This window comes from Ambystoma mexicanum, chromosome 7p (assembly GCF_040938575.1).
Source record: "Ambystoma mexicanum isolate Mex_15411 chromosome 7p, UKY_AmexF1_1, whole genome shotgun sequence".
NCBI lineage: Eukaryota > Metazoa > Chordata > Amphibia > Caudata > Ambystomatidae > Ambystoma > Ambystoma mexicanum.
The window spans coordinates 68,065,465-68,078,623 of NC_090939.1; the positions used below are offsets into that span (position 1 = coordinate 68,065,465).

Sequence of the window (13,159 nt, forward strand, 5' to 3'; positions counted from 1 at the left end):
ATCTTATATGGTGTGAAAGCACCCTTGATGTAAAGTATCCCTTGGGATAACCTTTAAGAAGGACTACCTGAAGAACCAGTGCTCCTATATATATTAGCGATCATGGATGAGTATTTCGGTCATTCCCATGAAAGGGTGTTTAACAGTGATTGGAGTACAAAGTCATAAAGGGAATAGAATTGTGGAATAAGGAGTTCTCCAGCACAGAGTCTAGTATGGATTCACATGCTCATGAATATTCCCAGTCGTCAGGCTGGGAATCCTCGGTAAAAGAAAAAACAGTTTCACTTTAAAACTGTATTTCTCTAATACAATCACTGTCCTCTGGGTCATGCTGCCCCCATCAAATGACAGTCCTATGCCTAAATCCCACCTCTGGCAGCCATCATCAGATTTTTACTGCACGCTTCAGTGTCGAGAGTCCTCGAGTTGCTCACTGAGCTATTTGTATGTTATTTCCATGTATTTTCACAGACAATTCCGATTTTTATTTTTCACCAGAGCCTGTCTGCTCTCTTTCCTCATCAGCCGGCAACGGGGACCCATTGTCGGTGAAGTTTTGCGCCCCGCAAGGGCGAAGATTAATCTAAGTTTCTGGAAGCCGGCTTGGGTCTACTTCGCACCCTCCGACATATCAGAGGAGAAAAAAGAGGGAAGGGCCCTCTTCAGGCCCTGCACCAAATGCAGGCTACAGAACGTCTTCATGGAGGACAAACATATACAATATCTTTACTGCTTGCACCCTGACCACAAAGAGGTGAAGTGCGAGATACCTGTGCTTCTCAAAGAAGACTATGAAAGACCAGCATAGCAGGCTGGCTGCATGTCTCAATTCGAACAAGGCCTCTGCCCCATGCTGCGAGTAGGGTCATGCCTCACCCAGGACCAGCCGTTTCAAAGAGCAGTCTCCCTCTGGGAAGAGGTCAAAGGCCTTTGAGCTCGCCCCCAACCGTGGGGGTCCAAGATAAGGCCAAGAACCGCAAGTCCAATTCCACAGGGTTTTCCGCTGATGCGGGTCCCAGGTTGGATAGGCCGCAATCTCTATCGCCGTCCGCCTCTGTAGGCAGCCTGCCATCGGGCTCCTCATCCACCCTGGCCAAGTTACGGAAGAAATCAGAAAAACCGAGGCCGGAAGAATAGAAGAAGTATGCGCAGGCCAAGCAGGCTCAACTGGTGCAGCCAAAGTCCCCGTCAACCACTTCGTCGACGACCGCAGGGCAGTAGGTGCCGATCCGACGTAGGTGGCTACTATGGCCCAAAGGGTATCCCTGCCTCCAAGGCGCGACACAGCCGCCGAGGCGGCAGCGAAGACTGCAAGCACCCCAGGGGGAGAAGGCACCGGCCCAGACCCCGGTTCAAAACCCTCAGGGAGGAAAAGGGCGAGGAGGCCCCAAAACAGCCCTCCAAGGTTCACATTCAACCGATGGACATCTCATCCACGGACGACGACCATCAAGAGTCCGTCCATATGGTCCAGGAGGACGACGGCGGCGCAGGACCTAGTGATCCATTGTTCCCTTAGCAGTCAAGGGACATCTCCATGGACATCCTGTCAACTCTCCACACCCTGGTGACGGAGATCCAGCAGAGGCTGCCCCCAGCACCGACACCTGAGAGAGAAAAGCACCATCCGACAGCTCCACATCAGCCTCCTCCACCACGTTGGGCCCAACTCCACCAGCGGACCCGGATACTCACATGAACACTGGCACAGACACGGCCACGGGAACCGACGAAGATGATGACTTTGTCCTGGCAGTTGATGAATCACTGCACCTGGACGCCCCTTATAGTCTCTTCACCAGACGAGGTGGGATCATTCCACTCAATGATCTCCAGGGCCTCCAAGCTGTTTCAGCTGGTGCCCGAGGAAACCATGAAAGAGGGCTTCTTTATCAACGACGAGAGTCCAAGAGGAAGACTATCATGGCGGTGCCCTTTCTGAACGACATTTAGGAGGAAGGACTAGCCCTCATGAAGAACCCATGCATGGTTCCAAACAAGCGAGACATGTTAGAGAAGAAATATAGGGTGCCGGACTCTGCACCCAAGTGCTTGAGGTCACAACCGTCGCCGGACTCAGTAGTGTCTGCTGCCGCAAGGAAACGTTCGGCCAACCCGGCTTCATCATCATCAGTTCCCCCCGGACAGCGAGGGGAAAAAGATGGATGCCATGGGGAAGAGAGTCATTTCACGGCAGCATCCACGATCAAGGAGGCCAATGCTCTTGCTATCTTGGCCCAATACGACCGGGAGCTTTGGTACAAGCTGGGCCCGATTCTAGAATTCCTCCCCAACGCCAAGAAGATGGAAGCTCTTGCCCTCTTCAAGGAAGGGGCGGTGGCGTCGGACCATGCCATTACAGTGGCAATAGACATCACTGACACAGGTTTCCGGCAGATGGGAAACAGAGTCTGCCTTAGTCGGCAGGGATGGTTGAAACCTACAAACCTTTGTCAGGATGTACATGCAACAGCGCTGGACATGCCCTTCGAAGGAGAAAATCCCTTCAAGCCATAAAGACAGAGGTTCTTCAGCGAGTGGAGGAAGATCACCACCGACAGATGGGTGCTAGACGCTCCGTATTCCACTGGTTCTTTGTCTGGAGCTCCACATCCCTCAGCTCCTGGAAGAAGGGCGAGCCATGTAACGGAAAGGAGCGATAGCGCTCGTTCACCAACTTCTCTGGGGCTCTGTAGTCTATTCCAAATACTTTCTGGTAAGAAAGAAGACAGGGGGTTGGAGAGCCATCCTGGACCTGCGTAATCTGAACAAGTACCTGAAGTCCCAAAAATTCACGTTGCAGCACATGCTCGGGCAACTGGAGGAAGGGGATTTCTTGACGTCATTGGACCTAGAGGACGCATACTTCCATGTCCCCATCCACAGGAAACATCGAAAGTTCCTATGGTTTGTGGTACAAGGCCAGCACTACCAGTTCAAGGCCCTACCATTCGGCTTGAAATTCGGCCCCAAGAGTGTTTACAGAATGCCTGACCCTGGTGGCGGCCCATCTGCCGCTGCAGGGCATACACGTATGCCCCTACCTGGACGATTCGCTGATATGTGCCCGCTCTCAAGATCTGGCCGACGAGCACACGAAGGAGACCGTCCGACTTCTGACAGAGCTGGAATTGTCCGTAAACTATCCAAAGTCCTGCTTGACACCATCGCAGAACATGCTGTTCCTCAGTGCCAGACTCAACACAGTGAATTGCCTGGCGTCGCCCTCGGAGGAGAGGCCAGCAGCCATTCAAAGGAAGGTGCAACAACTGTCGTAGGCACTGACGACCACGGTGCGGGCCATCAAATCGTTCCTGAGCAGGATGTCATCCTGCATCTACCTAGTCTGTCTATGCAGGTTGCAGACGCGACCTCTACAGGAGTTCTTGGATGCAGGTTTTGCAGACAAGATCCCTCTGAATGAGCAGTTCTGGCGGGCGATGTGGCTTCCAGAGGAGAAGGATCTGCACATCAACATCCTGGAGCTACAGGCAGTGTTCTGACCCTCAAGTCTTTCCTACCGTCTCTGAAGGGCAAGGTGGTGAGGATCTTCATGGACAACACCACCACCATGCTCTACATCAGGAAGGAAGGGGGCACTCGATCCCCAGCATTCTCCAAGGAAGTTCAGGACTTGTGGCACTGGGCTTTCAGACAGGGGATGTTCCTCGCCCCTCTCCACCTGGCAGGCATCAAGAACACCATTGCAGACTCCCTCAGCAGTGAGCTGTGGTCCTGCCACGAATGGGAACTTTGTCAGGATCAGGTGGATCACCTGTTCGTCAAATGGGACAGACCCCTGATCGATCTTTTTGCAACAGCAGCGAATGCCAAATTCCAGAAGTTAGCCAGCAGATTCCACCAACCCAGGAGCTTGGTGGACGCGTTCTCCTGCTGATGGGAAGATCTATTTCTGTACGCTTCCCCCCACCCGTTTCCTCTCCTGTTACATGCCATCAAGACACTCAGACAGTGTCGATGCAATATGACACTCATCGCCCCGGCATGGCCAAGGCAGATTTGGTATCTGGACCTGCTCAGCCTACCAGCCTCGCCTACAGTCAAGTTGCCAATACTTCCGGATCTGCTCACCAGAGAGGGAGGCACAATCCTTCATCATGACCCAGGATCGCTGTGCCTGAAGGCATGGCTCTTGCAGCCTTAGATTTTGGAGGTTATGAGTTGCCAATGGACTGCAGGGAAGTCCTTGCCAAAGCCAGGGCGTCGTAGATGCTAAATTGCTACAATGGAAGCGTTTTGCTACGTGGTGCCGATTGCAGACGATTACCCCTCTGAGGGTCATGGCTCCACAGATTCTTCCATACTTGCTGTCCTTAGAAAAAGCTGTACTGGCTCACGCTTCCATCAAGGTGCACCTGGCTGCCATCTCATGCTACACCAGATCCCCGGGTAGATCCTCGCTGTGGTCCTACAGGCTCATCAAGGGGTTTCTCAAGGGGCTTTTCTGATCTTTCCCGCCGGTGAAGGCTCCTGCCCCGGCATGGGAACTCAACGTGGTCCGGACAAGGCTCAGGGAGGCCCCTTTTGAACCTATGCATCAAGTACCACTCAAGGTTCTCTAGTGAAAAACAGCTTTCCTTGAGGCCATCGCCTATGCCGGACATGTGGGTGAGATCCAGGCCCTATCCTGCAAGCATCCATATCTGACTTTCCACAAATTGACGGTGGTACTGCATACACACCCCTCCTTCATGCCGAAGGTTCAGTCGGAATTCCTTTGGTGTTGCCTGTTTTCTTCCCGAAGCCATTGGAGCTGGCGGAGAGGGTCTTGAAGTTCTATGTGACGCACACAACGAGTTTTCAGAAGACTTCTCAATTGTTTGTGAACTTTGGGCCTGTGAACCATGGGAAGGCCTTGTCCAAGACTTCCATTTCAAGATGGCTCTCCGGCTGCATCATGCTCGGTCATCGGCTGGCGAATCGGCCATTGCACCAGAGCGATCGCTGCGACAACGGCGTTCTTTTCTGGTGTGCCCATGTTTGACATCTGCAGGGCTGCAACGTGGAGGTCCACGCATACCTTCACGAATTTCTCCAGCATTGGCTCTTTCATGGACTCACATGCTTTGAATATTCCCCGTTGTCAGGCTGGGAACCTCGGTCCTTTTTAAAATTGTGTTTTCCCGTGGAAAATTTCGAACCTTTTGTGTCCTATCAACATCTTTTTGAATGCTTAGCAACCAGTCAATAGGACGTAGTGTATAAATAGGCCCGCCCCCACGGCTTCCCTTCAGATTTCAACCATCTCCAAAGTGTTGGGATCACCTTGTGCTCGTTTTGATTCTACACGTGTTGGTGTGTTGTGGTTGTTTTTCCCAATGTCTTCAGGAAAAGCTTTGTTTTGGCCCAGCGCGACTTGCGGGCTGAAGAAGGTGTATGAAGGGGACGGGCACATGGTTTGCCTCTATTGCCTCTACCCTCATCACTACGTCGTTTCCTGCGACATCTGTAAAGGCTTCTCTCAGAAAACGCTAAAAGACCGCAATCGGTGTGGTGTGTTGGCTAAACGAGGGTACCTGCCCTTCATCTGAGGTGGGATCAGTTCGTAGCCTGGCGTCTGAGAGACCTGCTCCAACAGTTCCTCGCTGGTCGGTGTTGGCTGAACCACCGGCTAAGAAGTCTCACCCTTCCGGTGCAGAGAAGAGTGGTCGCCCTTCTTCGGGCAAACACCTGACGAAAGGGGCTCCTTCATCTTCCAAGCATGGTCATTTGGACCAGTCCCGTAGGTCGGAGGCAAGGCCTCAAAAAACGTCTTCATCAGTGAAGGACAAAAAGGACTCTTCGAAACGCTCCTCTTCAGGAGACCATCGTAGGTCATCCTCCAGTAGAGAGTCGTCGAAGCATCGATCCAGTGGGACCAAACGGATGGGATCACCTGAAAAAACTATGCCACAAGTGTCGGTGCTGTCGACAGGAGTCCCGTCGTCGACGGTTTCACTGCTGGCTACGGTGTCTGCCTCCACAAATGTGTCTTCGGCTCCGTTGGCTACGGTCAAAGAAGGCCCGAGGTTTTCGTTGTCGACGGACAACTTGCTACCAACGTGTGGGGCGTGGCAGCCTTTGGCTTTTGACGCCCTTATGCCTGAGACTCTGCTACAGCAGGAGGCGGCCCTTTCAGTGTCATCAGTGGAGGATGAATGGGAGCCAGTGGTGAACCCAACGAGCCTCGGCTTACAGTATGTTGGCCCTTCGACGACGACGGGAGTGGAGTCTGATCCATCCACATATCCTCTGGTGAACCCGCAGTCGATGCTGTCGCTCCAAGTCCTATCTACACTACAGTCCCTGTTGAGTCAACTAGATTCAAGATTGCCTCCTCTAGGTGCGGCCCCGGTGGCCCCAATCGTCGACGCAGCAGGTGTCCCTCCGCGTTCAACATCTGCAGCCGAGTTGCCGACTCTTCGGCCGATGAGCGAAGAGCCTCCTCGTTCCCATCCGGAAGAGGGTGAGCTGCCGGACTCTGATTCGGACTATGGACCTCAGACTCTATCTCTAATTTCCCCTTGTCGCCGTCGAGAGACCCAACGTGGGAGTTACATGTGGAAATGGAAATGCCTCGTAGTCCAGCACAACCGTCTCCTCCGGATGATGTGGGGGCATTCCATGCCATGATGGTAAAAGCCTGTATTGAATTTCATCTGACCCCACAGGAGGAAAGGAAGGAATGTTTCCTATTTGACCTCATGGGCAAGAGACGAAAGGCGGTTTTCTCCGTTCCAATCCTGGACCATGTCTGGCAGGAGGGCCTAGGCACAATGCACCATCCCTTCTCAGAACCATCAGTCAAAGGGAGGCAAGAGAAGAAATTTAAGGCCCCAGACGTGACGCTGAGGTGCTTGGTTTCGCAACCCACCCCTGAATCAGTTGTGTCGGCGGCGGTGAGCCGGAAAGCCAGAACCCAGCACAAGTGTACTACATCTCCTGACAGTGACGCTAGAAGACAGGATGCCTTCGGAAAGAAGGTTTTGACAGTGGGGCGACGACAGTAAAGGCGGTCAACTCGTTGGTGATCATGGCTCACAATGATCGCGAGATTTGGCATCGACTGGCCCCTCTGTTAGAGCACCTACCTAAGAAACACCGAAAAGCTGCCATGCTGCTGGTACGTGAAGGTGAGGAGGCGTCGAATCACAGCATTAACATCGCTGTGGATTTAGCAGAATCTGGTTTCAAGCAGATTAATAATGGTGTAGTACTGTGTCGGCAAGCCTGGCTGAAGTGCACAGACTTTAGACCAGACGTTCATTACAAGGTTTTGGACATGCCCTGTGATGGGGAACAATTGTTTGGAGGAAAAATCGACGAGGCCCTCAAGGGCATGAAGGAGGACTCCGACACAGCGAAATTGTTGGGGGCCTTACAGAGTGGGCGGTCATTTCGCCCCTTTCGCCCCTTCTGTGGAGCATCAGGAAACACCCGATTTGCTTCCTCCAGAGACCGGGGTTACGGCTGGTCTGGATACTCCTCACAAGGGTATAGATGGGCAGTACAATGGATGCGAAAGAGCCGAGATTTTCAGGCATCCAGAAGGAGAGGGGGACATGCCTCTTCTGCCAAAGTTAGACAAACTAAATCACAACAATGACTGTCTTCGGAGAAATGTGCTGGGGGGCAAAGTAGCTCTACACATCGACGAATGGAACAAGATTACATCAGACCGCTGGGTATTGGACACAGTACGGTTGGCCCACTCTCTGGAATTCAAGGGCTCACCGGTTCCCATTCCTCCCGTGTACTCTGTGCAACCTCATCTTCACATCTTGCAGCAGGAGGTTGTACTTATGCTACAGAAAGGGGCTATAGAATTGGTTCCAGTGGCCGAAAGAGGTGAAGAAACCCAACGGCAAGTGGCGACTCATTCTGGACCTTCGGGCGCTGAACAAGACTGTGCAACGCCTGAAGTTCAAGATGGTCACACTTCGAGAAGTCATTCGGTCGGTGCAGCCGGGTGAATTTCTGGCCTCGTTAGATTTACAAGACGCATGTTTCCACATACCCATGCGTCAATGGCACCGAAGATTTTTGCGATTTGTAGTAGGTCAAGAGCATTCCAAGTCCCGAGTGCTCCAGTTCGGTTTGAAATCGTCCCCCAGGACTTTTACGAAAATGTTTGGTGCCAGTGGTGGCATGGCTCCGACAAGAAGGTCATCACGTCTACTCTTACCTCGACGACTGGCTGGTGCGAGGCTCGTCTCCGGGGGCGATGCAGGCAAGTCTCAGCGCTACCATGCAGCTGTTGCAATGACTAGGCTTCGCCGTCAACTTCGAGAAGTCATATCTATCTCCCTCCAGGAACTTGATATTTCAGGGCACAGAATTTCAGACTCAACTAGGCCTGAGGCCCTCCGTCAAGAGAATTCAAAAGCTCAAGCAAAAAGCAGCAGAGTGGAAGGTCAGAACAAGAGTGTCGGTCAGAACATACATGTCACTATTGGGAGCCATGGCGTCCTGCATTCCTTGGTGAAGAACTGTCGTCTGTTCATGAGGCCGGTGCAGGAGTTCCTTGCAAACCGGTGGACTCAGAGTCGCGGATTGTGGTCCGACAAGATGGTGGTGAACAGCAACTTAGTGGACGCTCTTCGATGGTGGCAGCTCTTGGACAATCTGGATCGGGGTGTGCCGTTGCTGGAGCCGGTGTTTCAGGCTACAATTGTGATGGATGCCTCCCAAACAGGGTAGGGAGTGCATCTGGGGATCTTCCAGGTTCAAGGTTTGTGGTCTCGGGTGGAATCGAGTCTTCACATCAATGTGCTAGAGCTGAGAGCGGTTCATTGAGCCCTGAAATCGTTTCTGCTGTGCATACGCGGCTCCGTAGTGAGGGTGCTGACAGACAATACTACTATGATGTTTTACCTCAGGAAGCAGGGGGGGGCACTCATTCCAGGGTGCTCTTGAAAAAAGCTCAGGAACATTGGCTTTGGGCCCTGTTACACGACATCAGTATTGTAGTGTTTCATCTGCCGGGGGTGATGAATGTGCAGGCGGACTCGCTTAGCAGAGAGGTAAACCAACTCCACTAATGGCAGCTGAAGGAACAACAGGTGTCATTGATTTTCCGTAAATTGGGTTGTCCTTCGTTGGATCTCTTCGCCACGCGGGAGAACAAGAAGTGCAAGGAGTTTGCCAGCAGGTAGCCTCAGCCCGGGTCTCTGGGGGATGCGTTCTCGTTCCCTTGGACGGACCGGTTCGCTTATGCATTTCCTCCATTTCCACTCATTCGACAGACACTCTAGTGGATTCGGAAATACCCATGCTGTGTGATTCTGGTGGCCCCGTACTGGGCCAGGCAACCGTGGTTCTCGGACCTACTTCATCTATCCGTAGCGGAACCGATTTGGGTGCAAGTGACGCCGGACCTTCTGTCTCAGGACAAGGGCGCTGTCTGGCACCACCATCCAGGGTCTCTCAGCCTGACGGCTTGGCTCCTAATCTCTCTGAGTTTGGCCTACTGAACATTTCTGGTGACTGTCGCTGCATTTTGGAGGCGGATAGAGCTCCGTCCACGAATGTCTCCTATGCATGTTAATGGAAAAGGTTTTGTGTGGGGTGTAAGGGCCAGCCTGGGGTGGGTCCTTTCAACATATCACCGGAGCAAGTTCTACCCTACTTGTTGCACTTGGCAAATAAAGGTTTGGCGTTCTCCTCCATAAAAGTACACTTGGCAGCAATTTCTAGATTCACAAGGAATCGACATGCTATGCCTCCGTTTAGTGATCGTCTTGTCAAGCATTTTCTGAAGGGGTTATTTCGGACCTTTCCTCCAGTCAAGAAATTCCCTCCGGGGTGGAGCCTCAATGTGGTTCTGTCAGGTCTGCTGAGGCCCCCATTTGAACCTCTGTCATCGATGCCCCTGCAGTTCTTGTCGTGGAAGGTGGCATTTTTAGTGGCCATTACTTCGGCAAGGAGAATATCTGAGTTGCAAACTCTAGTGGTGGATCCTCCGTACTTAAGTTTCTTCAAGGACAAGGTGGTGTTGGCCACTAACCCGCACTTTATTCAGAAAGTGCCAACCAGATGCATACGCTGGATGTGAAAAGAGCATTGAAATTTTATCTGAGTCGTACTCAGGAGTTCAGACTTTCAAAACAACTGTTTGTGGCTTAAGGACCCTCCGTCAAGGGACGGGCAATCTCAAAGCAGGGACTATCTCGCTGGGTGTCATCGGCTATCTCGTTCTGTTACTCTAAGGTGGGAAAGCCTTTGGAGAGGCGTCCGAAGGCACACTCGACGAGGTCCATGGCCGATGGTCTGGGATTCCGCTGGTGGACATTTGCCAGGCGGCCTCGTGGTCGGTGCTGCATACCTTTACTCGGCATTACTGCCTGGAACAGCAGCTTAATGCGGATGTACAAGTGGGACGTGCAGTCCTGCAATGCCTGTTTCAATAAGGTAAGCCCCGCAGCTTTGGGGTATCTATTTGAATGTTATCTCTGCTGTTTTTTTTCTGGTCTCATGTATGTGATTCTGTGATGTATTGGTTTGCATTGCACGCCTCCATGCATGATTCCTACTGCTATGTAATCTATTCAAAGCATGTGAATCCATGAAAGATCCAATTCTAGAGAAGGGAGTAGTTTCTTACCTGTAACTCCATTTCTCCAGCGTTGGTATCTTTCATGGATTCACATGGGCCCTCTGGCCTCCCCTGCATGCAAACCAGGTTCGGTTCCTCTACTTGGGAGGTTAAAATGTGAAGGGAAGCCACGGGGGCGGGGCTATTTATACCCTACGTCCTATTGGGTGGTGGCTAAGCACCCAAAAAGACGTTGATAGGACACAAAAGTGTCAAAGTTTTCCAGGGGAAACCGCTATTTTAAAAAGGACCGAGGTTCCCAGCCTGACGACGGGGAATATTCAAATCATGTAAATCCATGAAAGATAATAACGCTGGAGAAATGGAGTTACAGGTAAGAAACTACTCCCTTCTACTGAGTCTACAGGGATTCCAGGCAGGAGTCCAGGATTGGCCAGGCAGTGCTACGCAACCTGTTCGCTTGAGGTGAGTCTGTTCCAGGGCTAAGTGTTAATTGCTTCTGTTAAGTCTTGCCTCCTATGTGGTTGTGTAATGTGGTACTGCTGTGTATTCGTTATTCATTAGCATGTGAATCCATGGCCAACCCCATACTGGAGGAAGTGTAAGTTACTTACCTGTAATTATTGTTCTCCAGCATGGGTCTGGCATGGATTCCCATGCAAACCCTCCCTCCGGCCCCTCTGCAGCTCTTCCTGGTGATACTGCCACTTTACATGCTTACCAAATCTGAAGATGGCTGCCAGAGGTGGGGCTTAGGGAGAGGACTGTCATTGGATGGGGGCAGTATGACCCAGAGGACAGTGATTGGTTTAGAGGAGAAATACAGTTTTAAAGTGAAGTGAAACTGTTTTTTCCTTTTACCAAGGATTCCCAGCCTGATGACGGGGAATATTCATGTGCATGTGAATCCATGCCAGATCCATGCTGGAGAAATATAGTTACAGGTAAGTAACTTAAACCTATTGATATATCGAAATTGGACTATATAAGCAAATGGATTGGATGCTCATAACATGTTACAGTAATGCACATTATTTGCAGGTATATTTGATGGCAGCTAAAGAGGGGAATCACTGGGGTACTGTTGCTTGAAGATGGCAGGGGTACACCTTTCAGGTCAAGGCGTGTCTCTTTAGGTCTGGTCTAAAGCTCTGGAGAGTTCCAGTCAAAACAAAGAGACCCAGGTGGGAGGCAGCACAGGAGACAGATAGGTTAAGTAGTGCTTAAGAACTTAAAAAGGGGGTGGGAGAAGGAGATGGAGTAAGTGAGGTATGGGTCTGCGAGGGGGATTCATGCATAGACTTAAAAATGATCAGCATGAACCTGGGTAGTAGCATTGTGCATGTGCAGCCAACCTGCATGAAAGGGGTGGGGTGTGAGTAGCAAAGTTCACTACTATATTTAGAGGAGGTATAGAGTGGAAGGTCCAGGAGAAGACTGGAATAGTAGTCAATGTGACTGAGAACAATGGTACATATCAAGGTTTACGGTGGCTCAAAAGGCAGGGTACGGGCAGATTTTCTGGATGTGTAGAATGTTCAGTCTAGCCACTGTGGCCTTTGAGGTCAATTGCTCGAACTTGAGGGTTGCAGGAAGGCGAAAGTAGATCTAGGTGAGTGAAATGATGTATGGGATGAGGCTCGGGCTGTTTGTGGCAGGGAGGTAAAATACTCTGATTTGAGAAGGAGGCACTGAAGGCCCATCCAGTGGTGGATGCCCCAGAGATTGTCATATATACACAATGATAGATTAGGGGTGAAGGAGGGAAATTAGATGATGATTTAGGTGTTGTGTGCATATAGTTGATGGGAGAAGCTGGCGAGGTAGATACATTTTAAGATAGACGGCAGGTACAGATTGGTGGATCTAGACTGTAATCAGTAGCTGCAGATTGAAACTTGGCTGGCGATGGATGTAAGCACTGACCAGTCCTTTTCTCTGAGGCGTGAGGGAACCCAAAGCAAGAAGTGCTGACATTTCATCAGTATCCGTCATGTTCTCCCATACAGCTTGTCGTAAGTCTAATTAGGTATACTTGAGATTGTTTCCTGGTACCATTGTCATATAACATGTATTCATACTTGTGTGAGCTGTTGCCTTAACTTTCTTCCACGAAGTGCATGTGGACAATAAGAACAAAGTGGTGACTACGCCAGCGTTTATGTGTGAGACGGACTTGCATCATATCTTCGATGGAATTGGGGCCATGGTGAAGAATGTACTGAAACTTACAGGAAAATAGAGACCATCTGCCAACAGAGATACTTTAATCGACAAATCACATAGTGAAATTCAAACGTTCTCCTGTCTGCGGAAGACATAATGTGGGCACGGGATCTAAGTAACATTAGGGCTGCATAGAATAGGAACTCACAGGTCCTTGTACAAATTGATTTTTCTGTTTCAGAACATACTCTGAGCTTGTTTATTTGAGAGCAGGTGCATAACGCTGTGTGCATCATTTGCTGATAAAGTTAAGCAAAAATTCTAGCAGTCTGTAGAAAAAATATTAAGAAGGAGGAGGTGTCATGCCTATACCTAATGAGGGCCAACTTCCCATAGCCACCATATTAATGCTTGCTTCACATTGTGGTCAAGAAT

At 50.8% G+C, this 13,159-nt stretch overlaps 1 protein-coding gene across 1 annotated transcript in view; it reads left to right on the top strand.

The window, feature by feature from the left end:
• The window catches only part of LOC138525697 (glutamine amidotransferase-like class 1 domain-containing protein 3, mitochondrial), a 341,329-nt gene extending 328,391 nt beyond the window's left edge, over nucleotides 1–12,938 (top strand). Inside the window, exon 7 of the mRNA XM_069635791.1 lies at nucleotides 12,667–12,938. Coding sequence (XP_069491892.1) covers nucleotides 12,667–12,800 — 134 coding nt within the window. The 3' untranslated portion in view covers nucleotides 12,801–12,938. The remainder of the gene's footprint in view (nucleotides 1–12,666) is intronic.
• The last annotated feature ends 221 nt before the right edge of the window (nucleotides 12,939–13,159 follow it).